At 36.1% G+C, this 26,071-nt stretch overlaps 1 protein-coding gene across 5 annotated transcripts in view; it reads right to left on the reverse strand.

Moving 5' to 3' along the window:
- Positions 1 to 12,797, reverse strand: part of LOC123525271 (probable 3',5'-cyclic phosphodiesterase pde-5) — a 78,585-nt gene extending 65,788 nt beyond the window's left edge. For 2 of the 5 annotated variants that reach the window (XM_045304177.2, XM_045304175.2), the window contains exon 1: positions 12,023 to 12,795. In XM_045304177.2, coding sequence (XP_045160112.2) covers positions 12,023 to 12,146 — 124 coding nt within the window. In that variant the 5' untranslated portion in view covers positions 12,147 to 12,795. Of the gene's footprint in view, positions 1 to 12,022 lie in introns of all 5 variants that reach the window. The other 3 variants (XM_045304174.2, XM_045304173.2, XM_045304176.2) reach the window with 3 other exon arrangements.
- Between the last annotated feature and the right edge of the window lie 13,274 nt (positions 12,798 to 26,071).

Below are 26,071 nucleotides of genomic sequence, written 5' to 3' on the forward strand. Positions count from 1 at the left end.
AGATGAAATCCAATAAGTCATTCATAAAAACGAATTGAAACAGAATCCCAAACACCCGAACAATGAGATACATGTACATCAAACTGATCCAAAATCTGACGAAGTATAGTAATGTACTTCAAAGCAACATAAATTATGAAGGTCTTAATATTTACGAGGTCCCTGGCATCGCACATTTTTCATAACATCGAGTTTTAAGCAGACCACTGTCATTCTTAAGTCACCTGCAGTTTGCAAAGTGCGTGACTGTTGAACGGATTTATATAATCTGTTAGATGTATGTTTTGTACATAGAACTTGGTTAAACAAGAGAACAGTGATTAAATATTCGCATAAAAAGGAATGACACAACGAAATTCGTCATGAAACTACGTTTGATTATCAACTGTAAAGTACATATTCAATGATGAGAATCCGGGCTGCTGACTTAAAGCGTAGAAGAAACAGCACTGAAGATGGTCAACGGTCCAGTCGACTAACACCTGACACTCTTATTGAAGCTGTTCATCTTAAGTGACCATTCATCTTGTTGCTAATATCGTAGGTATAAGGTCTGGGTCAAACCAACTGATTCCTGACGAAAGAGCTGTCTGCACGATGGTCTCCTTGAAGACAGGTTGAGCATTTGGAATATTTCTAGAAAGCTTTTGATTTTAGTGAAAGAAACATAAGGAAGTATCTGTACAGTTACATTGAAATAGGGCGGCCGGTGTTTTATAGGAAGATATTCTAAGTTTCCACTAAATACGGGTAGGCAAAGTTAGAAGAGTGGATGAAAAATGATACTATGAGACAATTTCAAGGAACTCAATCAACAAAAAGTAAACGAATATATCGTATGTATAGCGGGATAGAGGGATGAGGGATGGGGTTGCGGGTCGTGTGGGCAGCACAGTGGCATGATGCAACAGTAAGAGACAATAAAAAAGAGACAATAAAAAAAGTTAAAAAATGTGGGGAGGGACTTGAAGGAATATGGTCACTGAGTGTCACCGAAAGTAATTTGAATTCGGGCGAGCTATAATATTTTTTAAAGGTTTCCATACAATCGTATAAAGAACAAGAGTGCAAGAATGTCACAATATACGCCCGTCACAGCAAATTTCTTTACTCTAGCACCTGTACTTGCAAATGGAATTTTAATTTTGTGGTTGTTTAGTAATAACTAAGTGTTTTGTTTTTCTAAGTCCACAAAAAACTCCTTACCAGGTAGAGATACCTTAAAATACACCTAAAATTGGAAAGTAACATCTATGTTGTACCACAGAAAAGTGGTCTTGGTTTTTCCCTACGGTCAATTATAAAAAAGTTACAATATAAGTTATTTATAGTAACAACTAAGGGAAGTTAATCTTAAAAAAAAAAAAAAAAAAAAAAAAAAAAAAAAAAAAAAATCAAAAAAAAAATTGTAAGTCCACACAAAAATCTTTACCAGGTAGAGACTGGTCAAAATACACCTCAAAATTGGATGTAGCATGCATGTTGTACTACAGAAAAGTGGTCTCGATTTTTCCCTACGACTAGTAATGAAAAAGTTACAATATAAGCTATTTATAGTAACAACAAAGGGAAGTAATTCTAAAGAAGGGAACTGCGCATGACACTTCGTCTCATGATGGTGTATAATTGTGTCAAGTTACATCAAAATCCCTCCATGCATGAAGAAGAAATGCTTCGGACAAAGTCATTCTTGTATCTGACCTTTGGCCTCTAAGTGTGACCTTGACCTTAGACCTAGGGACCTGGTTCTTGCGCATGACACTACGTCTTGTGGTGGTGAACATTTGTGCCAAGTTATATCAAAATCCCTCTATGCATGAAGAAGAAATGCTCCGGACAAGGTTTTCATTCTTGTATCCTTTGACCTCTAAGTGTGACCTTGACCTTAGACCTAGAGACCTGGTTCTTGCGCATGACACTCCGCCTCATGGTGGTGAACATTTGTGCCAAGTTATATCAAAATCCCTCTATGCATGAAGAAGAAATGCTCCGGACAAAGTTTTCATTCTTGTATCCTTTGACCTCTAAGTGTGACCTTGACCTTAGACCTAGGGACCTGGTTCTTGCGCATGACACTCCTTCTCATGATGATGAACAATTGTGCCAACTTTCATCAAAATCCCTCTATGCATGAAGAAGATATGCTCCGGACAGTCATTCTTGAATTTGACCTTTGACCTCCAAGTGTGACCTTGACCTTAGACCTAGGGACCTGGTTCTTGCGCATGACACTCCGACTCATGATGGTGAACAACTGTGCCAAGTTTCATCAAAATCCCTTCATGCATGTAGAAGATATGCTCCGGACAAGGTCTGTGGACGCCGCCCGCCCGCCCCCCCGCCCGCCAGGGGCGTTCCCATAATACGTCCCGTTTTTCAAACGGGCGTATAAAAATAGCACCGCCCCAGGCAGCCAAGCTTGTTTTTAACAAATCAATATGTAGACACAGCACTAGAGATCAATCAATGACACAAATATTAATCCTATCCTGCATTTACCTGTACACCTGCATAATACAAGTTAATAGGAATAATGAAGTAAATGCATGGTTAAAAAACTTAGTGATAAGTAATTTAATAGTAATGTCAAATATCATGGTAAATACTGAAGATTATTTTTCTTTTTAATATATGATGTGTGATATGGTACAAATAATGTTATATCTAAATTTCAGCTTAGATAGTGGATCTGATTTAATTTTATTAGACTTAAAACATTTTCTGATGTCACACAATGTGTATTTGTCAACTTTTTTGCATTCCGGCAATAATCCAGGTATAATGGGGATTAAATATTTATCAATGACTTGATAGGTATGACTATCTGCAAGAGCAGCTACATGGAAATTAAACAAGTTTCAGATAATATTAAATAATATGCTTCAAAATGATCAAATCAAGACTCAAGTATTATATTCAGTCTTAAATGTTACATATCAGCAATCAGCATTATTTTTTAAAATTGTTTTTCAAAATCTAAAATTTTAGGTACAATCTTTACAATATGGCTTGGAAAATTTGTAGAGGTTCACTAAAGAAATATTTTAAAAGTTTTCCATATAGCCGTGTAGAGAAAACTAGCATTGCCTGTTTAAAGAAACAGAATGCTTTTAATAAAGTCAATAGAGTTCTTTAAGAAACAGTACTTAGAAATTATTTAAAAGTCAGGCCAGCGGGCGGTTTGAGAAGAAATGTCTAAGACTTTTCAATAGTTTCAAATGTGACAAAATTAGCACCGCATTTTATAAGAAAACAGAATGATTTGAAGAATTTGGTAGAGGGTCTATGAATACCTTAAATTCGGGCTATATGAAAAGATGGAGGGATGGTTGGTTGAATTTGGCTTGGAGGTTATGAAATATTCTTGAAAGAAATTGTGGACGACAGACAGGGGGATGAGACATATGTGAGCTAAAAGGTCAAACAATAAAAGGATTTTTTCTATAGAACAAGGAGAGATGAAGGAGAAAATCATTGCAAAGCGGGCAGAGAAGGTCATGGAAGGTATCGCGAAATTACACCTGTTCTAATGTTACTCAAGGACAATGCTTCTGTGCATACCTCTCAAGTTGCAGCAGCTATAACGATTGAGTGCATTCTTCTCGCTTAACACCATCGGACTTTTATATCTCTTTCTTAAACTAAACCAAAACTGTTGAGAAGACCTTTTAGAAATGACGATTAGCCTAATGTTGCAGTCGAGTTTTTTTCGAATCTTCGACTTTTGACGTAAGTCCATCAAAAATTAGGGTTGATTACAAACCGGTCATGTAGCACCGTGCGGCAAACTATGGACTGGCGATTTTTGTAGGCAGCGAAGCGTGCCCACAGATTTACCATACCACAAATTTACGGTCGATGTGTCTTATCCGAAACCGAAGAACAAGCAGTTCCATGTCCTCCATACAGTTTACGTAATTCAAGTCTGTTTAGCTTTAAGAAAGCATCTGAGATTCAACTTTTTCAAAAAATACATTGCTTAAGTATATATTTGTCGTAATCTATATTTTATAACAAAAACAAAGCGTATGAAAATGAGCATGCTTGCTTTGATCACATGACCAAAACAATTCTTTATCACGTGACCAAAATAAACTATGAATAACCTACAAAAATAGTACTTCACCTCTATAATCGGTATTAAAACCAAATTGCGTCTTTTGTAAACATTTTAAATAAAAAATCAATTCCTGCAAGAAAATTAATCGAAATTTTATTATTATAACAACACCAAAGAGCATGCTCAGAAAACATATAACTGTTTCGGCATGCATTCTATTTCGATACGATCATGAATGATAAAATTGCACCCGTGTATCCGTCGAAGTTCGTAGCAAAGAAATGGGTTTATGGAAACATATATTGCTTGAAATCAACAGAAGAGGTATTATCTTACTTATTTTTTATAGAGAAAGATACGATCTTTTCATAATATTTACGTAAATAATTTTTATTTGCATGACTTAGGAAAATAGTTGCAGCCGTAACGGAGAGGGCGAAAAATTCGTACCTGTTTCCCGAAAATACGAACATATGCACTTCAGTTTGATTTAATTTTACATTCTAGCTGGTGTTGGTGACTGACATATCATTAAAGGGTATAATTAATTCGAAAGAAACATTATATTCAAAACAAGTTCGCCTTTTAATCGCCGGTAGATTCGCGGTGTTTTCGTTCCCAAATATTTACGTACTGGCGTACGATTTCTTCTCGGATAATTATACATTAGCGGGCTTGGAAGACTGCAGTGAAATTATTTGAGACAATTCAAACTAAATGTGAAAAATTTCAATTTTCGATATTTGCATTTTAACAATAAAATTCGTAAAAAGATCCTTTGGAAGCATAGAATGCAACCAAGAAGAATAATAGCAGACTCGGTTTGATTGTGTCTGTTCATGAGAAGTAATGAAATGTGCAACACCTCTTACGCCCCCTAGCACCGGCTTAAGCGGAACTCTATTACACATATGTTGAATGGACTCCATGATTCCAAAGGACCAGGAAATATAACAACACTAAAACATGCATGTTGTATTATGAGGCATATATTACATTAATCTACAGCTGAAAAATGACTGAATGCAACCTGAAGATCATGATGTGTACTGATATTGGAGACAGTAGTAGTTGTTTTGGTTGTTTTAAAATGGAATTAAAACACGTTAATTTCATTGAAAATATTCTTTTATGGTTGTTTTATTTTAAGAACTATTCTGAAGTGTCATTTATCTATGTAATTTATGTATAATAATATTATATTCATAGCCTGCTTTTACCAAGATGAGATCTCATTTGAAAAAAAAAATAAAAAATCACATGTCAAGGTAACCGGAACCTAAACATGGAAACCCGTTTCTGATCAATAACTTGAGAACAACTTAAACCAGAATGTTGAAACTTCATAGGATGATTGGACATGTAGAGTAGATGACCCCTATTGATTTCTGAATCACTTGATCAAAAGTTAAGGTCACAGGAACCAGAACATGGAAAACATTTTCCAACCAATAACTTTAGAATCATTTGATCCAGAACCTTCAATCACGATGATAGGAATTACAGAGTAGATGACCCTTAATATTTCTGGGGTCACTTGACGTACGGGAAAGGTCAGAGGCCTCTTTCTCTTTAATAACTTTCTGATTAATAATTTGAGAATCACATGACCCAGAATGTTGAAACTTCATAGGATGATTGGACATGAAGAGTAGATCTATGACCCCTGGCTCACTCTATTAAAGGTCAAGGTCACAGGGGCCTGAACAGGGAAAACGGTTTACTTGAGAACCACTTGACCCAGAATCTTGAAACTTCATAGGGTGATTGGACATGTCAAGTAGATGATCCCTATTGCAGCCAACCATTAGTGCCTCTATCCTCTGTTGATTTCCTGCCTATTACGACTATGCATTGGGGGAGACATGGACATTTTCTAGTTTGAAAATCATTTGGCCTCCTTCGAAGGAGGAGGGGTATATTGTAAATATTATTGTTTGATGATGGATGTCGGTCGGTCTGTAGACCAATCGGTTTCCGGATGATAACTGGAGAACGCTTGGGCCTAGAATCATTAATGTTGATCGGGAGATTTGTCATGAATAGCAGATGAACCCTTTTGATTTTGAGTTCAGTAGGTCAAAGGTCAAGATCACATTGACAATAGAAGTTTTTTGCCAGAAAACTATATAATGCTTTGGTCTAAGATCACATTTGATACGGAAGTCATTTAAGACTGGTAAATGACCCATAATTATTGATTTAAGGTCAATACGTCAAATCTCAAGAGCGCAGTGACCAAATAATTTCTGTTCCTTATCAGTTACTTCATGCAAATATTCTACAAGCTCTTGTTATAACATCACATAATAATCAATTAGTCCATGCCATTTGCTCACATTTACTGATCCAGTAAAAGCAGAGGGTTTTCCCATTGATTTGCTAAAAAATGCTTATAATTCAAAAAAGATGTTGAGCAAGATTAACCAAACCTCACAAATTTTCAATAAGCACATGAGCTTTGCTCATATATTATTTGTTTGCTCATATATTATTTTATCCCCTTTGACAGAGTAAAAGTAGATTTTGATTTGGCAAAAAAGGTTAAAAATGCTTATTAATCAAAAGTAGTTCAACTAGAATCACCAAACTTAAGCTAACTGTTCATGCCCATTACCAGAAGCTGTCAACCGCTGCCCACATCAGTCCTCTCAGTGCTTTGATTATAAAGAATCATGTAAAATGCATTTTATTACATGACAATTAAATATAAATTGCCTGTCCAAAGTTCGACTATATGGCCAGTCTTTATTCAACAAATGTCTACGGGGGGTAATTAAACACAAATCTCTGAAAATTAAGTGCTTATGCCATGTAACAAAGCAATTACCGAATGGGTCAAAACTATCTGCCCTCGGTCCTTCAATACATTCAATAGGTATGTATACGTGTGTATCCAAGTCATACCCAGAACTGTTCTATTAATCAAATGAAATGTAGAAATATTTCAATGAAATTCAGTCACTAGAAACAGTTCAAGATTCGTTGCAACTGTATATGCTAGATCTACAAATACGTCAAGATATCTGTAGCGCAAAAACCTGAACAATTTAATGCCGTATTTCTATGAAACATGTGTTACCATGGAATATAGGCCTACATGTATACAATGTACTCCTCGCTACTGTACCATTCAGTTCATTCAACTGACGCACTTACATACCCTTGTGTTATTATATATTTATATTGGATTGCTTAAATGTCTGTTATGTTTTTGAATTTGTATTGTATTAAATATATTTAGTAAAACAAACCTCATCACTCATGACATAGAGATAAGCCCCTCCCCCGGGGAAACAAAAAGTTTACATATAACGTACATCAATGATCATACCGGAAAATCATTACTTTGCCATATAACCGGCGGAGAAAATTATTAGAAATTCATATTGTAAATGCCTTTATTAATAGATAACAATCGATCTGTGGAGAAGAAATTTAATTGGGATCATCGTTTCCATGGCAACAAAACACCTGATATTATTCTAACAGTCAGGAATACGTCACGTGTATGGATGGAACTCACGGTTTGATACATTTAACCTTTACTTGAACATTAAAGCTCATTCCGGTTAATTAGCACTTCTGTCATTTTAGACTGTATATTGATATCGCTATCGGAAACTGTTACAACAGGTGACAGTATCGCAAAATCCGTACGTAAATGAACAATATATCGCACGAAAACTTATACTAGTATATAGAGATTGTCACGAATTTATTAACAAAACACCTACTAAGCTTACTGCATTCATGTTGTTTGTACATCAGTGGTAAAACATCGGTACGAAGCAAAAGATTTATTATGTATGATTTTAAATGTACTAAATGAACGCTGAAATGATGAATAGAATGAAGCAAGTTCAGAGATGGTATTATTTTTGGGTAACTTTCAACAAATTCTTGACCCCCGACCCCTCAAGAACGACCAGGCCCGCGCTAGAACTTACAACGGTGTGGCGGAAGGAACATTTTCACAACATTAAGACAAAATAAACTTCGTGAAATCATTTTACATAACGTAGACTATCGGTTTCAAAGGGCAGAAAAATAACTAGCGTGTCGTTTTGACCAGACCAGATATCAGCCTGAATATGACTATTTTTTAATTTAAACAAAAAGAATTTTATTTTGAAGAATAACTCTATTTAAACAGGACAGATACAAGCTCGGGAATTAATCTGGACATATTGTAGCTTGTAAATGAATTTTGACGAGGACAGGTTGTAGCTTGAGGTCTTTTATTGTTATGTTTACTGGTTTTTTTTATCATCGAGTCCATTTAATGTATCTGTTTAGTAAAGTTCCGTTTAAGCCGGTGCTAAGGGTGTGAGAGTTGTGCAATTTTTTACCAACTGTCCTGATTAGAGTCAATGAAACCAACTACTCAGTTGCGTTTTATGCTTTCAAAAGATCATTCTATCAAAAAGTAACTATGTTGTTCAAGGCGTACCGAAATTGCTGACAATATTTTAAAATTTATAACGCATTCGGATGTTTGAAAAACGATTGATATTAAGGTGTTGCAAATGAAATTGACAATGTTAAATGTAACTTAATTAAACATTCAAACTACGTTTAAGATCTTGCCTGAGATTTAAGTTTCTCGTAACATAAGATGGACATTTCGCATTATTTTTCATACAGTGTATAAATTAGACCGCGTATAAAACGTTTTCTACGAACGTGGTTATGTAAAAATGAATAATTGGCTGGTGTAGTGTATTATTTTCTGTCTGTTTATTTTGTAACTGTGATATTTGGGTTGACAGATGGCGTGTCTACTCTGGCATATCCTTAATGAAATTCCTTTCTGCCAGATTCCGTTCACATTTGAGACAGTGAAACTTGCTGAAGGCCGTAGTGCAGTGGAAGCGAAAAAAGGTTTGTGAGCAGAGCGTTATTTTTCCAACCTAGAGGTGGCGTTTCAGTTCCTTTCAACGAAAGAATTAGACCACAGACTCTCTCTCTCTCTCTCTCATGAGTCCAGGGAACAGACCTCGAGCGTAGCAAGAAATTTCACGACAAATTATGAAAAACAAAAATTTTAAACATGGTACCCATCTCGGTAAATAAAAAGAAAACAGTCATGAAATCGGATGAGATCACTAGCACAATGACACATATTGTTTTAAAGTTTTAGTTGAGTTAATAAAAGCATATATTGTATACTAGTATGTAATAAGTCAATATTTATCCTTATGCCAAAAAAGAGACGTCACTATTTGCTGTTATCTTTCTGAATATTTTAGTTATAAGAAAACAAAAATGACATAAAACATTTGGACACTTAATAATACAAATATGCAAGATATTGTTTTGTACTGAAACACATTTTCTGCAGTGAGCATGCTCGAAAGGAGGAAATACCTTCCATGTGCTTTTTAACGAAGCAAGGACATGCACACAGAGCAACAGGGCAAACAGAATTTATTTTTTAATAGCTAACTCTCAATATTTCTGACCTTCATGGCAGTGTTGAATTTGAACTGTTACAAGAAACGCTTGGCAGAGGCCTTATGTAATCCAAACATTGCAGAAAACTAAAACAATATGAGTATTGTTGAAGAATATAGAGTGATAAACGTTTCAATTCTAGAAAGCGGCATTTGTTAGGGTGACCATTAAAAGGCATGTTTATGATGTCTTACTTTCAATAACCTTGATCCGTTGTTAAAATGCATGTATTAAACTGGTAAAATATATATCTTTATGTTGACAAAGTTACGGGCCATACGTGTAATAGACTTCCTAAAAACACATACCTTAACATGTATTTCAAACGTGTCAAAGTGGGAAATTTAAAAACTGACATTTAATTACAGTAATTACTAAATGAATGAAAGCGTAATTTCATTTTGTGCGTAAAGACATTTAAGTTAAAGAAAAATATGTAGCATGACCATATACTTGTGAAGACATGCTTCAAATAGTCAATTTTATAACTGTTAACATAGATTTGTTCATATGTTAAACATTTCTTCGATAAAAACACCCTAACGTTTGAACTGCTTTTCTATATTTCTTCTCAAATAAACATGTGTGCAAAATCTAACAAGTCCAAAAACGTCGTGAGACATGTACTATCGGATCTCAGATTTTCACTAATGAATGAAATATAAATTTATTGTTCTTGGTGACGCATTTGGATAATCAAAACTATTTCCGTGACAATTAATTAGAAGACTGAACTACGTCATTAAAGCGGCCATGAACTAGCGCTGGTGTAATTGTTGCATTAATTTAGTGGGAAAATAAGCAATGCAACATGTTAGGTTACATATTATGTCGATTATGAATTGACTTTGACACGAGACATGCCAGAATTCCAGCTAGAGTCCCTCATACTAAATTTTGTAGTTAGTATACAGATGGGCTGATGTGCTAGGCTTGATTTGCATAGCTTTATTTACCTAATATAAACTGACATTTACTGACAGACAACAATAAAAGTTAAAATCAGTATTCAACTTTTTGCACTTCAGCTTGAACTGTCCCTGTTAGTTCTTAATTTAAAAAACATTCGCGTTTGTTAAACATCTTTCCGTGTTAAAGAAGGTAAATGGTTAGGAAATATTCAATGCATCAAGAATATCAATTAAGCAATGTGAAATAAGCGTTCATGATTGGAATATATAATTTAGATTTCAAAAGGATGACTTTACATTCACAAACAATCCATTAAATTACTATATGTTACCAGTTTCTGGCAATAGATTATTCTGACGACCTTAATGTCTGCTATATCTACTTTTCATGCATGCAGCTCTGGCATACATGGAACATCGTAGGTTAGGTTCAACGTACGGGTAGTTAGATGAGACATGAAGGTCCCTATGTCATACTAAGGAGAGTTAAGTTTTAATTTAATCATATTTTATTGCATATTTTTATTATATACATAATATACACATATCTAATACAGAAGTATGAAAATAGCAAATGGGTTGGACTTTAAGTTATACCAACATTATAAGCAGCCCTTCCCACTGCGTCAAATAATTGTAGATTAAACTAATGGCGGTTTTTATAATTTGAAGAAATAAAGAAAAACACATTAAAATATGTTTCAATTACACAAACAAAAAAGAAAAGAAAAAGTGGAAACAAAAAAGGGGAAAAAAGGAGAGACAGGCAAGCTATACTTATAAATCCAGTTGATAAAATAAAAAAATGAGTGTGTATAAAATTTGAAATTAGTGAACCGTTTGCAAATATTTATCAAACTTTATTTTGTCTGTCCAAATTGAATTCATTAACTAAATAAGCATTAGTCACAAGTCTTGTTTTGTTGCCTAAATGGCATTTAAACAAGCACCGTGATTAACGACGCAATGTCAGTTAAGGTGATTACACAATGACTAGTTTTATAGTATGTTCAGTATCAAAAGTCGTTTTTTTTTATCAGCATTTGTTATGCAACAGACGTCAATTCCCAGAGTATTGTCTAAAGATCTCCATTCTGCTGACCGGCCAGGTACTCTTAACTTTATATTGTTGGCAAACCACAAACAATCTTGTCAAAATTTAAATTAACATTACGTGCTGTCAATAACACTATAGATACAGTACTTATGCGATCGAACTGTAATAGTGCCCGGCATTTATCTCATTATCGGACACAGCCACATTTTGTTTTTAATCATGCTATACTTTATGTAGGGAACTTCCTACGCTTAACGTTTTCAATATAAGATATATCTAAATGTTAATTTCATCATTTACTTATGACATTTCATGAGTTTTCAAGTGTAACGAAAACGACACGATACGATCAAATCAAAGAAAAGTTGTTTAAACTTCATGAAAAGATATAGCACTAAAATGTAAGGTTCACCAAAGTAAATAGATAAGTAAATATTATCATTGGCGTTTATTGTTAAATACAAATAAACAGTAAGACCTATCCGTTAAGTGTTTCATATTGAAATGCCGTTTTAAAGATTTAAAAAGTCTCATTACCTGTACAGTGATTCTCATGTTTAAGAGAATGCATGTGTATATTCTTTGGAGAAGCTCCCTGCTTCACGTTGCCAGGCAACGGGGGCAGACGTCTATGCTTCATTTGACGTACAGGGCTCGACATTCGTTCCAACTGCGAACACTGGTTGTTATATCCTGGGTGTCAGTTGTATTGTCTTATACTGTGTACAATACGCACTGTCTTCAACACAAAATATTTCATTTAAGCGCTTTTAGATGATTACTATGAACTGTGACATCATATTATTTCCAAACTGATTAAAACATTTTTATTGTACTAATTACATAACGCGTTACCTTTCACTCCTGTATCTTAACCAACGTTACACGCAAAGTTAAATTCAAATTAGTTACTGTCAGATTGTCGGAGCAAATACCGTGTCATTACCTGACCTCATGAATGCATCAACCAATCCATTTTATCCTACTTGCATCTTTTGTATATCTCAAACCTCGCTTAACTTAGTAAGTAACCTTTCTATTGATATGTAAATTCCATTCCCATGTACACGGTGTTACAATATTTATTTTCATTTCAATACATTATCTCAAAAACCAACACGTAAGCCCCACCGTTACTGTCGTTAAGACTCTAACAATTTTAAATAGAATGTAACAAAAATACCACTTACTTTCAAGTCACGTATTATGTTCACGCAGGTAAATCGTATCTAAAATATACCTTATAAATAATCTGAACTGTAATTTATCTTTAGTCCACACAACACCAGCATGTTGATTTACCGACATCTGCCGCAAATTAATCTTGTTTAATAGATCTGCTACTTCAATAGGTATATATTATATATATACATATATGAATGCATATTGAACGTTACCTGAATGTATGCTTTATCGATATTTTATACATCCTCACATAGCATTCAGCGACACTAATAATCTCTAAATTTCTAAAGTCTGAGTCTATTAGTCAATAATAGAGGCTAGTTTTTTATTACTGTACTTTGTCGTTAGAAGACCATTTCCGATGAAGAAATGACGTCTCTTTGTCGATCATTTTACTCAGCTTAGCAACGAACCCTGCTGTTTTCTGCGTCAACGAATAGCAATGATTCCAGAGCGATTATTAAAGTCAATAGGAATATCTATTTTAATTTGTCACAGAATAAACGCAATGCTACCACATTTTTCTCAATAGTGATTTCCAAGTTATATACAATGAATATATATATTGCAAATTATTCAAATGAACTAATAAAAACATTTTAAAATTCCCAGTATAGTTATCAAATTATCGGTAAAAACAAGAAAACTAATAACTAATAATAAAAGGTTTTGACAGGGAACTACAATTGTAAATTTCAGTTATTTTATGTAATACAATTTCGAAAACAATAACGTTTTGACAGAAAAAAAATAACTAGCAGAAAATTACGCATCTGTAACTTATCTCTACAAAACACAAACATATCGTTATATGTCGTGATTTTTACTCTTGTTTCGTTTGTTTAGATATTCTTGTTGTTAAAACTTTACAAACCCGTCTCCGTCTTGCACACATTACTGCGAAATGCCATATTGTAAATAAAATAAAATCTTAATATATCATCATCATTATTAATATCAAATTATCATTATTAGTTTAAAACAGTGGTAGAAAGTGACTGACTTCAGACGTTATTTCTGTGCTTAAACTGCTAAGACGCCATTTGACACAGAGAATCGAACTCACGGGACGTGAAATGAACTCGACACTCTCAGCGCGTGGAGGGATCTCTCGGCGCGCGTGAAGTGCGCGTGAAGTGATATTTAGGCGCACGAGGAGATCTCTCGGCACGTAATGTGAAGCTCGTAATGTGATCCCTCAGCTTGTGAAATGATCTCTTGGCTTGTAAAATGATCTCTCGGCGTGCAAAATGATCTATCGGCTTGCAAAATGATCTCACGGCACGTGAAGTGATCTCTCAGTTCGTGAAGTGATCATCTTAACATTACCCTATTGCGGTCTGTTGTTTCGTACAATATTTCTAGTGGTAACCTATGATCATATGATCTAAAAGTTTAGCCTTGGATGAGAGTGCGTTAAACTATTCATATTTCCGTGTTAATATTGTTCTCCTATCTATACTTATAGTGGAAGCGACTAATTATGTTCAGCATTAATGTCGATCACTAAATATTTTTCAATCACTTGCATCTTTCTTACCTAATCGTTGAATACCTTTCGGCTTTTTATTTCATTTTCCTAATTGTCGTTTCTAGTTCAGCGGTCGATCAAATATCACGACAACATTAGTTCATTAAAGGACAGTAATGGAACATCAGAGCTCATACTCTTACCGAATTATAATCAATTGCGAACTGACTTGTTTAAGGCAAGTAATAAGAAATGACTACACAATATTAATACGAGGAATATTATCCTCGAAGTTTGTTGTTGATCAAAACGTCAATGTTAATGAGCGTCGTTCTTACTATAGCAGTTACAACGTATACTTATATGGGTATGTTATTCATATCTTTATAGATAGGGCCAATCCATGGCACGCAATACTGGACTTTCATCTTCTTATTGCTTAAAAGGAGTCCTCAATCGAAAAATATTTTATCATCAACAACACCAGTCAACATAAACTTTATTTCAAGTCACACCGACAATGGGCAAATGTGTATGCAAAACAAATCTACCAAAATATAATGTGCAGTTGTGTGATCACGTGACTTGTTTATGATCATGTGACTTGTTAGTTATCATCAGTAATACTATGAAAACCGGCAAATAAATTAAATGACGCAGGTCTCCTTCTTTGCGAATTTTGAAGATGATATTTATTTATTTACATAAAATTGAGTCATTTTTCATACCGAAGTGATTATCTGGAAACGACTGATGATTTTCATGCCTCATGTGACATTTGTATTAGAAATATAAACAAGCTATTTAACATGTCATAAACTACTGAAATTTCGCAAATTAAGCGTTCATTTCCCTGTGGTAAAAACAATTAAAAAGACATGCGCAAGATGAAAATATCTTTTAGTCATAAAAATCAAATCTTACATTTCCAGTCATTGCTACGCCATTCGTGAAAATATTGAATCTGGTGTTCAGTCGCCGATAGATATTTCGAGCAAAGATATAGATGAAGGCTTTTACTTTTTGTTGGAGTAATTCAGACTCGTCCTATATATCAATATTGATCACAAATTATTACAAGTTAAAGCATACCAAAAGTTCCTTCTAGGGCACATCTATATAAATATAAAATGACCATCTTGTAAAATTTTGGTTGCAATGTCTGTTTTATACTGCCAAAAAATATCAGGTAAGTATTTACGCAAGTTATTATTATTATTATACCAGATTTGTTGAGCGCCCTTTTCATATGGAATATACGTTCAAAGGCGCTTTACAATTAAACATGTGACACATCGCAGATATGTAGGAAAAATGACATATGCAATCAAAAAACTGAAACTGAACAATTTGATTAAACGCCTTTTTTATAAATGATATATTCAATGGCGTTGTACATAATAATAAAAAATAATAGTTATTACAACAATATCATAAATGAACAATGATAGTATTTACAGCCTTATTGTAACAAACAGCCATGACCGCACCCCCACCCTTGAGGTCGTTTTACCTCTATTGCCAATACCAGTGCTTTAAACATCTGGTACGCCCAGACGGGCTGCATATAGTGGTTCAACCTCCCGGTAAATGGTGATATCATGTACTGTATTAGATAGAAATACCACACACTTCAAGTGAAACTCAAGTCTTGCGAAAAACACACACATAGAACGTCATAACCCTTAAAATGTGACACGATGAAATAAAAGCTGGATTGTCAATTTAGTTAATTACATGATGAATTGTACAGTTAAGAGATCTTCGTCAGCGACGAATGACTTGCCGTAGTTCTGTATTACAAAAATAACAATGGCATATTTATTACGGGTAGAAACAGTTACAGCTGGTATCTATGTGTTGTAGAAATTTTTGAAAAGGTGTGTTTTGAGAGCTCTTTTGAATGAATTAAGTGATGAATCTTTTCTGAGATTGTCAGGGAGAGAGTTCCATAGTTTTGCGGCGGCAACCCTGAAACGTCTATCCCCGTAGGTAACCAGTCGACTTTTTTGTGACACAAGGGTTGTTGCTGCACTTGCTGACCTCAGATTTCTAGTTGGCACGTACACCTCCAGTAAGTCTCTCATATACACCGGCGACTGTCCATGCAAGGCCTTGAATGTTTGAATGAGAATTTTGTATTTGATTCTATCTTGTATTTAAAGCCAATGAAGATCTTTAAGGATTGGTGTTATATGTTCAAAACGGGTTGTTTTCGTAATAAGACGTGCAACTGTGTTTTGGACATTTTGCAGTTTGCTCGTTGTTGATTTTGGCACGCCGTATAAAAGAGCATTGCAGTAATCTAATCGTGAGGTCACAAGCGAGTTTATCAGGGTTTTTGTGGCTTCAGTTGTCAAATATGGTCGAATATGACCAACGTGTCGTATTTGGCCGAAGCATGTTCGAGTCACAGAATTAACATGATGATCCATGTGCATGATCGAATCAAGCGTAGCACCAAGGTTTCGAACAGTTTTTGATGGTCTTATGCTCGATTCGCCAACTTTCAGTTCTAGATTTTCAACATGTTTGGAGTGTTTTTGACTCGAAAAAAGAATTACTCAGTTTTGTCTGCATTCAATTTTAACATGTTTGAATTCATCCATGAGATGATTTCTTTTAGGCATTGTTCAACTCGTGTGATTGTGGCTGCCTTTGATGCTTGGTCAACTGGTTTAAACGATAGATAGAGTTGGGAGTCATCTGCATAAAAGTGGTGGTTTAGACCGTAGTTTCTACAGATGGACCCGACTGGCTTTGTGTACATCGTGTAGAATTTTGGGCCTAGAACAGATCCTTGAGGAACACTGAATTTCATAAGGACTGGTTCAGAGAGTTTGCCATCGATGCATACTGTTTGGTAGCGGTCTGTTAGATATGATGCCACCCATTGAAGTGGTTTATCGGCGAATCCAAAATTAAATTCGAGTCTGTGAAGAAGGGTGTTATGGTCAATGGTGTCGAATGCAGCCGACAGGTCCAACATCACAAGTACTGTGACGTCACCTTTGTCAAGGGATTCGAGAATGTCGTTCTGAACATTTAACAACGCAGTTTCAGTTGAATGAAATTTTCTGTAAGCTGACTAGTTTATTTCATGTAATTGATTGTTCGTCAGATGTTCCTCAATTCTTCTGTTTACCACTTTCTAAAGGATTTTTGAGAGGAATGGCAGATTGGAAACAGGCCTGTAATTCTTGAGTGTGTTTTGGTCAAGACTTGGCTTTTTTAACAATGGTCTTATTCGTGATGTTTTAAATGATTCTGGCACGGTTGCACTTTCTAGAGAGATGTTAACAATTTTCGTAAATATTGGGAGAAGTTCGTTTATACAAGATTTCAAGAGCCATGTAGGAAGAGGGTCTAATTCACATGACTTATTAGCGGACTTTTGAACAAGCTTTTTCACCTCCTCCTCTGTTGCTGGACTGAAACCAGTCAAACGCGCGGTATCACATAGTGATATGCGTCCGTCTTCTGGAGTAAATGATTCATTCTGATCCTGGAATGCAATATTAGTTCTGATTTTTTCTATTTTATCTATGAAGAAATCGCTGAACTCCTGTGCTAGTAGTTCTGGGTTCTTGCCTGATGGAAGTGCCGCTTCACTTGGACCGTTCAATAAATGTTTCGTTATTTTGAACAATCTTTTTTGGTCTCGTTCACTTGATTCTATTTTCTCTGAGTAATAATCAGTTCTTGCCTTTTTTAACATTTTGTTAACGATTGCGCATTGGTTCCTATACATTAAGTGGTAAACGGCGAGTCCTGAAGTCTGCCATTTACGTTCTAGTTTACGTTTCAAATGTTTGGCGTCGTGGAGCACCTCCGAGAACCAGGGACAAGATGGTCTTAATGTGATTGTTTTTGAACACAAAGGCGCATGAGTGTCAAATAAAGCTGAAAGTTCACTGTTGTATAATGAGACGAGAGTTTCTGCATCTGATGTACTTTGTGGCAAATTCAAAAGATCACATGATAAAATATCAGCTTTGAAAGTATCAACGTCAATCGAACGGAGTTTCCTGTATGTCACAGTTCTCTTTACCGGAGGGGGTTTCGCGGCAAGTGCATTAAACATTACCGCGAAATGGTCCTTGGCTATTTTTCCAGAGCTGTCTGATAACCCAGGATCAGTCACTACTACTGCCGATACTGTTTTATCTATGTCTCTGGTGATGACCACGTCTAGGGTATGACCGTGGACGTGGGTGGGCCCTTTCACATGTTGATACATGCCACAAGATTGTAACACACTGTTAAATCTGATGGTTTCACGATCAGAAGGAATGTCTAAATGAAAATTCAGATCGCCAGTTATGATGATATTCTTGTCAACTGCGGCGTATTTTGATAAGAAATCTGGCCACTCGGTATCCAGAAAATCATTTGTATTCAGACCATTTTTCTTTGATTGAGGAGGTCTGTAAATAACGGCCATGAGCAATGTGTAGTTGTTGATACTAACATTACACTCAATATGTTCAAATGTTGAAAAGTATTGTCACTAGTTGAAGAGATTACTTTTACATCTATCACCGATCTATAAATGAGGGCCACCCCACCTCCACGCCTACTACCAGGGCGTGGCACATGCTTGATTTTGTACCCATCAAGTAACAGTTCACCTAGACATGCTTTATCGATGGAGGTGCCTAACCATGTCTCAGTCACAGCAATAAGATCTAGATCATCCGAGATAATAAAGTCACAGAAGGCTGTCGTTTTGTTTTTCAAGGATCTTGGGTTAATGCAACAAATTTTTATATTTTTCTGGCCTTTAACTATTGTTTGAGTTTCATATTTTTTGTGGGATAAATTCATTGTTCTTGTCGAATCAAGGACTCCTTTGTTGATTTTTTCTTATGCTTTGGTCTATCTGTTGATATTACAGTTGAAACTGCCTCAGGTAATGTTCTAATATTGTCTAGTTTAATCCCTTGATTGATATCCCAATTACGTGTAAGTTGATTATTACCACCTCTGGCAGATCTGTAAATCAAAATATCATAATCCTTTAGAATTTTCAATGTTTCTTTGTCTGGTCGTGAAAACCTTCTGGGTATGTTTTCCAATTTCAGTAATTGGTCTCTTTTATACTTTATAAAGCACATTATGTTGTGAGATTGTGTTCACTAAAAATATACACTATTTTACAGGTAAAAGCAGTCTATTCTATTGTACATCCAATTGTTTTATTGAATAAAATCCACTATCGAATGAATAAATCCAATTAAAATCACAGAAATGTTATCTACATATATTCATGAAACACCATGCAAAAAATCTTGGTTCTAAAGTCACTGGTTTTCACAGAATAATCAAAATATCAAGAGCACAAAATTTCTGCTGCCAACACTTGGCGCAATAACAATATTTTAAGTTATTTAACATAAATTGTTAAATCCAACAACAAATTAAATCTGTTACCTCTTTCAGTAGAATAAATACGGCAATAGCACATGGTATCACTAGGTCACACTCAATGCGGTCATCCCTATTATTAGTAACAAACACTCCTGGCCGAGAGATTTTTCCATTCAATGTCTAAATTTGTTGAGACATTGACCTGGTTATTCGATGTGGGAAAATTTGTTACACATAGTTAGAGGGTCCCAATGGGGTTTGTTTTCATATATTAACCATGCATTTGAAGGTAACGATAATTTGATTGTTTACATTTAAATTTGCTATATATGTCTATCTGGTGAATGTACATATGTTATGTTCAGGAGGAAATAAAAGAATCAATTAATCATCCTCGGGGTTTAGTATTGTGTAACCCATGGACTCCCCCCCCCCTATTGAGAAAGAATAGTTTAACGTCAGAGGTTATTTCTAAGGTCACGGAGTTTTATTGGCCGGCTTGTAATGACAACAGCTTTCGTTATCAATAGCTCAGTCAAGTGTGACTTATTAAACTGTAATATTCCTTCTCAAGAGAAGGAATAATCAAGTCGGTTGCATGTTTCTTACCTAGTCACTGAATACCTTTCGGCTTTGTAGCTCATTTTCCTAATTGTCGTGCCTAGTTCGTGGATCGATCAAACATCTCTGCAGATAGACTGGAACGTCTAACCGCCGTACATACAGATGTCGTCAACGGTGTTTAATCGGCCCATTAAAGGCAATGAATAAAAAATGGCTACAAAATAAATCTCGATCAATCCCGCTGTACTATTGACACCAAAATTGCGAATTATATATCCTGATTTAAGATTTAATCGTTTCCGTGCAAGTATTTTTGTACAGGGAATCTGCAGACTCGTGCGGTACTGTCGGGACTTCTGTATGGCGATAGACGGCACAGGCAACGACGAACGCTGCGGTAGACATCTTTGCGGGACTCTTCGAATGGCACGGATGTGTTGACCGGATAGAAGACCTACTAGTACACCGGCGCTTCACCAGACGGCATGCAGAGAAAACCCCGAGCTTCTCAAGCCCTACGCTCAACGTAGGGGGCAAGAGGGGAGGGGCATCAAGACCAGCGACGAGAGACCTGTCGGCAGCATGCGGCGACAAACCGCCCTTGTAAGGGCGAGTTTGCGACCTTACCTGTTTTATTGTCTCTGTCGTTTATGGTCTCATTGGCCGTGAAAATGACCCACTATTGGCTTCATTACTTGGATGTTTGGCTAATAATCTACGTAAATTGCGTAGACCATTTGACTTCAAAAATCCTCTTTAACGGCATGCCTAGTGACATGTCGGGGATCCGGACTCTTACATAGCTTAATGGCTATATTGTAGCTGTTATGGCCGGATGGACCCTTATTAAACACGAACACTCGACTCAGAGTCCATTCTGTATGTCTGATGTAGACACATTGAGGATTCAACTAATAATTTATGCCAGCACCTTGATAAAAAGGTGTTACACTGTAAAGACGTTTGACCTTCATAGACTAAAGGAGAGTAGCAGAACTGAAATTTAGGGCCAGCGCATAGAAGAGAAACTTTCACGGTAGTCAAATGCTATAGACGATAGCATATATAGGCTGAGCGTCGAAAAGCTGAGACCGAGACACATAGTTTACTACTCTACTGAGACAGAAGAAAAGTTCTAGCTTACAAACGAGCTTCAACGTTATTGGCGAAGTACAGCAAAGGCACCATGGTACCTATATGATAGCTGAATGATATATAGGCGCTAAGAATCAAGGAGTCGGGACAAACATAATGAGTTGCAGCTTCAATTAAGAAGACATAGGCTAATTATCTTTGCGATAAGACTCGTATGTTGTTGATTCAAAGACGTCGTCTGACGGGACCTCCGACAAAAAGATGAGTCAAGTATAGCACCTCCAGCCTATAGGAGTTTGGGGTGATAGATATTGTTTGTGTGTTGTTAAAACATTGAGTGAGTTGCCTGATCCCTGAAGTTAATGAGCTCACAATACAAATTATTTACGAATCATTTAGTACAAGAGTCATATAGGCGAAGTAGCCAGAGGAAAATGATATATATGAGATATATAGATCCCACTAGCTTCGCGTTTTAACAAAGGACATCCTTCATAGTTTGTCAGCTAGTCTAAGATGTAGTCGCCTTAGCTCATCGCTCAAGGTGTAGAAATCATAGGCACTTTCCTTAGTCATATAACTCGTATCTTGACAAAATACATTTCCAAAACACAAACAAAATGAAAATCTTCTATTTCATTAACATCACATAACTGACATAATATTATGCCTTCGTGTCTTTGCTACCTGCCTCTGTCATACCTGCAAGACTCTACTCATAACGTATGTGCGAATACAATTAAGGAGTTCCGTTAGACAGCTTCATGTGGTTTTACATATTTTATTCAGACAATTTTCTGGGAATGTAAGGTATTTAAATCATTATTTGACGCAATGACGGTACACCATTTTTGAAAATAAAATGCGTAAAATTCATTGTTTTAAAATGGGTAGAAATGCTTCAAATTGATCTGATAGTTTCAAACGTTAGAAAATTCATTATCGTTTAGAAGACATTTCTAATTATATACCTACTTTTACACACCTTTGATTACGTTGTCCTTACGCATATTTGTAAATACCTTTCAAAATAACACTCTGTTTTTAAGAATATAAACCAGTACTAAAGTGTCTATCTATATACAATGGATTACATTTAAGTTCGCTATAGGTTCCCAAACATACCTAGACAATTTGCAGATATTTCTATATCTCTAGATTTTGAGAAAATCCAAACTGATATAAATGTTATGTCACATTTGTTAATTTCATCTATTAAAAATTTGCCAACAATTATTTGATTAATGGAAACAAAAGAACCAGTATATTCGGAAATACGGAATCCTGTTGGGGCCATTTATAATCTCGCCGTCGCGTTTGTGGGGTCGACACACAACAACGGGAAGTGACATAGCGACATTACGAAGTGACACCCGACAATCGCAAATGACGGCGACAATCCCAAACGACAATGTCGCGATATCCACTTTGAAATGTCGCCTTTCAAAAGCACGATATATCGCGATGTCACTTCGCGTTGTCGAGCGTCATATTGCTTTGTCACTATGTCACTTCGTAATGTCGCGATGTCACTTCGCGTTGTCGTGTGTCGACCCTGCAAACACGACGGCCACATTATCAAACGACATGCGATAATCTCAAACGACGCTCGACAACACGAAGCGACAGTTTCCTAATGTCGTATCGTATGTCGCGTGTCGCGGGTTTGGGTGAGGGTCGACGCGCGACAATTCCAAACGATATAGGACACGCGAAGTGACACTCGACAATAAGAAGCGACATTTTCATAATGTCGTATCGCATGTCGCACATCTACCGGTGAAAAGGTAAAATATTTCCGTACTTTTCCGTACGGAAAATGTCCCTGTTTTTCATTAACTTCAAATAATTGTAGAATGTTCCAACCATAAGATATTTTAATGTAATAACTTTTATATATTAAATTCAAACATTATCTAAACGGATATGTAACTTGTATAATTTTACGGCCGACGATTTCGATTAGGCAATACTACTTATTAAAAGAAATCTCACTTTGACACCTTACTTTTAACGCTTTTAATAATAAAATGAAACTGATGAATTGTTCGAAAAAATGCTACCAAGATTAGCCGGTATTTATTCAAGTGAAAACCGATCGACGCATGGCAGTGCGATACGACATTATGAAAATGTCGCTTCATATTGTCGAGGGTCACTTCGCGTGTCGTGTATCGTTTGGAATTGTCGCGCGTCGACCCTCACCCAAACCTGCGACACGCGACATACGATACGACGTTTGTGATTATCGCATGTCGTTTGATAATGTCGCCGTCGCTTTGCAGGGTCGACACACGACAATGCGAAGTGACATCGCAACATTACGAAGTGACATAGCGACAATGCGATATGACGCTCGACAACGCGAAGTGACATCGCGATATATCGTCCTTTTGAAAGGCAACATTTCAAAGTGGATATCGCGACATTGTCGTTTGGGGTTGTCGCCGTCGTTTGCGATGTCGGGTGTCACTTCGTAATGTCGCTATGTCACTTCGTGTTGTTGTGTGTCGACCCCACAAACGCGACGGCGACATTATTAATGGCCCCAACAGGATTCCGTACGGAAACGACCTCAATATAATTGAAATCATTTACAACTTCTTATGGTTCATTAATATAATAATATTTCTCATAATTATAAGTTGATATGCCTCGGATTCGGAAAACAACGACTTTTGATCTGGTAGTATTTACCTCAAGCTCCCAGTAGCAGCAATATTCATGATAAATAATTAGTTTTGTAGGTCTTGTTTAACTGTTGGGCCATCAATGACCGTGTTATCAGCACTGACACCAGACCAGTAAGAAAAAGCAATTTTGCATGATATACCATACCCCTGGGTATACTCATGAACTGGAAAATACACTAACCCGTTTCAATCACGCATTTCTCACCTAAAACGCGCAGTTCGGTAAATGGACACTATATGTATATTAAACAACTGGTTAATTATCTTCCACCGTGCACTATTATTTCTTATCGCAGCGACGCTCCACTTGACATATGTTTTCAGCACCGTTACAGAAAAAAAAACTTGGATGAACTTTCATAATGAACTTCCGATCTAGACGACAGCATTACATATATTCTAACTGGCTGATGTAGAAATATGTCAATCTTCGTTCAACTACACATGTACGCTAGAATGTTTATATGCATCATAAGCAATGTGAACATGACAAATGAGTACCACTGTATACTTTCAAATTCAGAATCATTCCTAAGATGCCTGTCATTCATCATTTTGAGTTTCATTGTATAACTGTGAATATTACACATTCTGTTTTTGTTTGTTTACGTTTCGCTTAACATGTGCACACGGTCGTTTCGTCTAGACAGGAAGTTCATTCGGGAAGTTCATCCAAGTTCTGTCTGTAACATTATTGAAAGCATAAAAGATGCGGAGTGTCTCTGCGACATGAAATATTGTGACAATGTGACTGGTGGCACCACCAGTACCCATTTACCGAATATAGCTTGTATCTGACACTCCCCCTCTCATGATGAATCATAAACTTGTAGAGTGATACAAGTCCACTGTCTCAGTATGAATGGGAAACTTGATACAAGTTCCCGTCTCTGGATGAAAGAAAAACGTTTATCGCACATGTATGTTACAAATTCCCTGTCTCGGGATTAATAGGGATGACATTCTCGTCTCAGAAAGCTAAAAAGGAGAACTATTAAAACAAATTGAAACTGCATTTGGTGCGTAATATGGAAATGTACGCAGACCTGAAAATAGAACAATTACAATGAAAAAAGCACTTATTTATTTTAAGTAACAAGAATATCTACGCCTCTGTACCTCCCACTTGACCAGACTCCCGAACTGGGTCTGCCTTGTTACTTTTCTGAATAGCTGGGATAATGCTTTACAGAGCCTGGGAGCTGCAGTGGCGGATCTTGGACATTCGCCTGTAGCATTTCAGCTGTGTTTATACATTAAAAGAATACGAATTGTTTTAAAATTTAGTCTGATCTTGAAAATAAGAGTCTAAGAGTCTACTTATTCATATTTTCGAAGTTTCTGATTTATGCATCTTGATAAGTTGGAAACTGTAATATCTTTAGAAGGTCTACGTAGTTTGGAACGTTCTCATTGTATCTTAAATCTTTTTCTGTTATCTTTTTTTTTGTATTTCATTACATACAGAAATGCTAGTACACCATCTTTCTAGGGTAAGCGGTTCTACCATTGTTGAGTGGCAATGACAGTTGAGTCTGTAATTTGCTGTGTTTCAGTTACAAAATTTATGTAGGCCTTTAGTGAAACATATTTGCGAAACGTAGTGGCAAATTCGCGCTACCACAGGCATAAAGTTAGCGGGGCGGGGTGTGTGTATGTGGGGGGGGAGGGGGGGGGGCGGGGGCTGTTTCTGGCTGATAACTTGTTATGCTCTCATTGATTTTGAAATAACTTGGCACAAAAACCGTCTTACTGGTAACAAGAAAACTTGTCGCGTACAATGTCCAGACCTTATTCAAAGGTAACGGTCACACTAAGAGGTCAAATATTTAAGGTCAGTTTTCTTGCCTGCTTCCCTCCTCTACCGTCTAAACATCAAGGTTACTCTAATAGAAGTAAATAACACATCATGCTTTAGTGTCCGGGTTTTAATGTTTGAATGAATGGATGGATATTCAAGTACCTAATAATAATGTGTTGTGTAAAACAGACCCCTGCCGTCGTAACAAGACGATTTAATGTTTAATCATTTCAAGACGAAATAACTATGTACGGTCATTTTTCTTTTCCAGTCGTCCGTAACTTCAGCGAACGTGTCGTATTGTCAACGTGTCATTACTCACAGGAAATATACATGTTGACATTAGGAAACATCACATATGGAGGCATGATTGTGCTATGCACATATTTTTACTTATATTGTTCTGT

This window comes from Mercenaria mercenaria, chromosome 3 (genome assembly GCF_021730395.1).
Source record: "Mercenaria mercenaria strain notata chromosome 3, MADL_Memer_1, whole genome shotgun sequence".
Classification (NCBI taxonomy): Eukaryota; Metazoa; Mollusca; class Bivalvia; order Venerida; family Veneridae; genus Mercenaria; species Mercenaria mercenaria.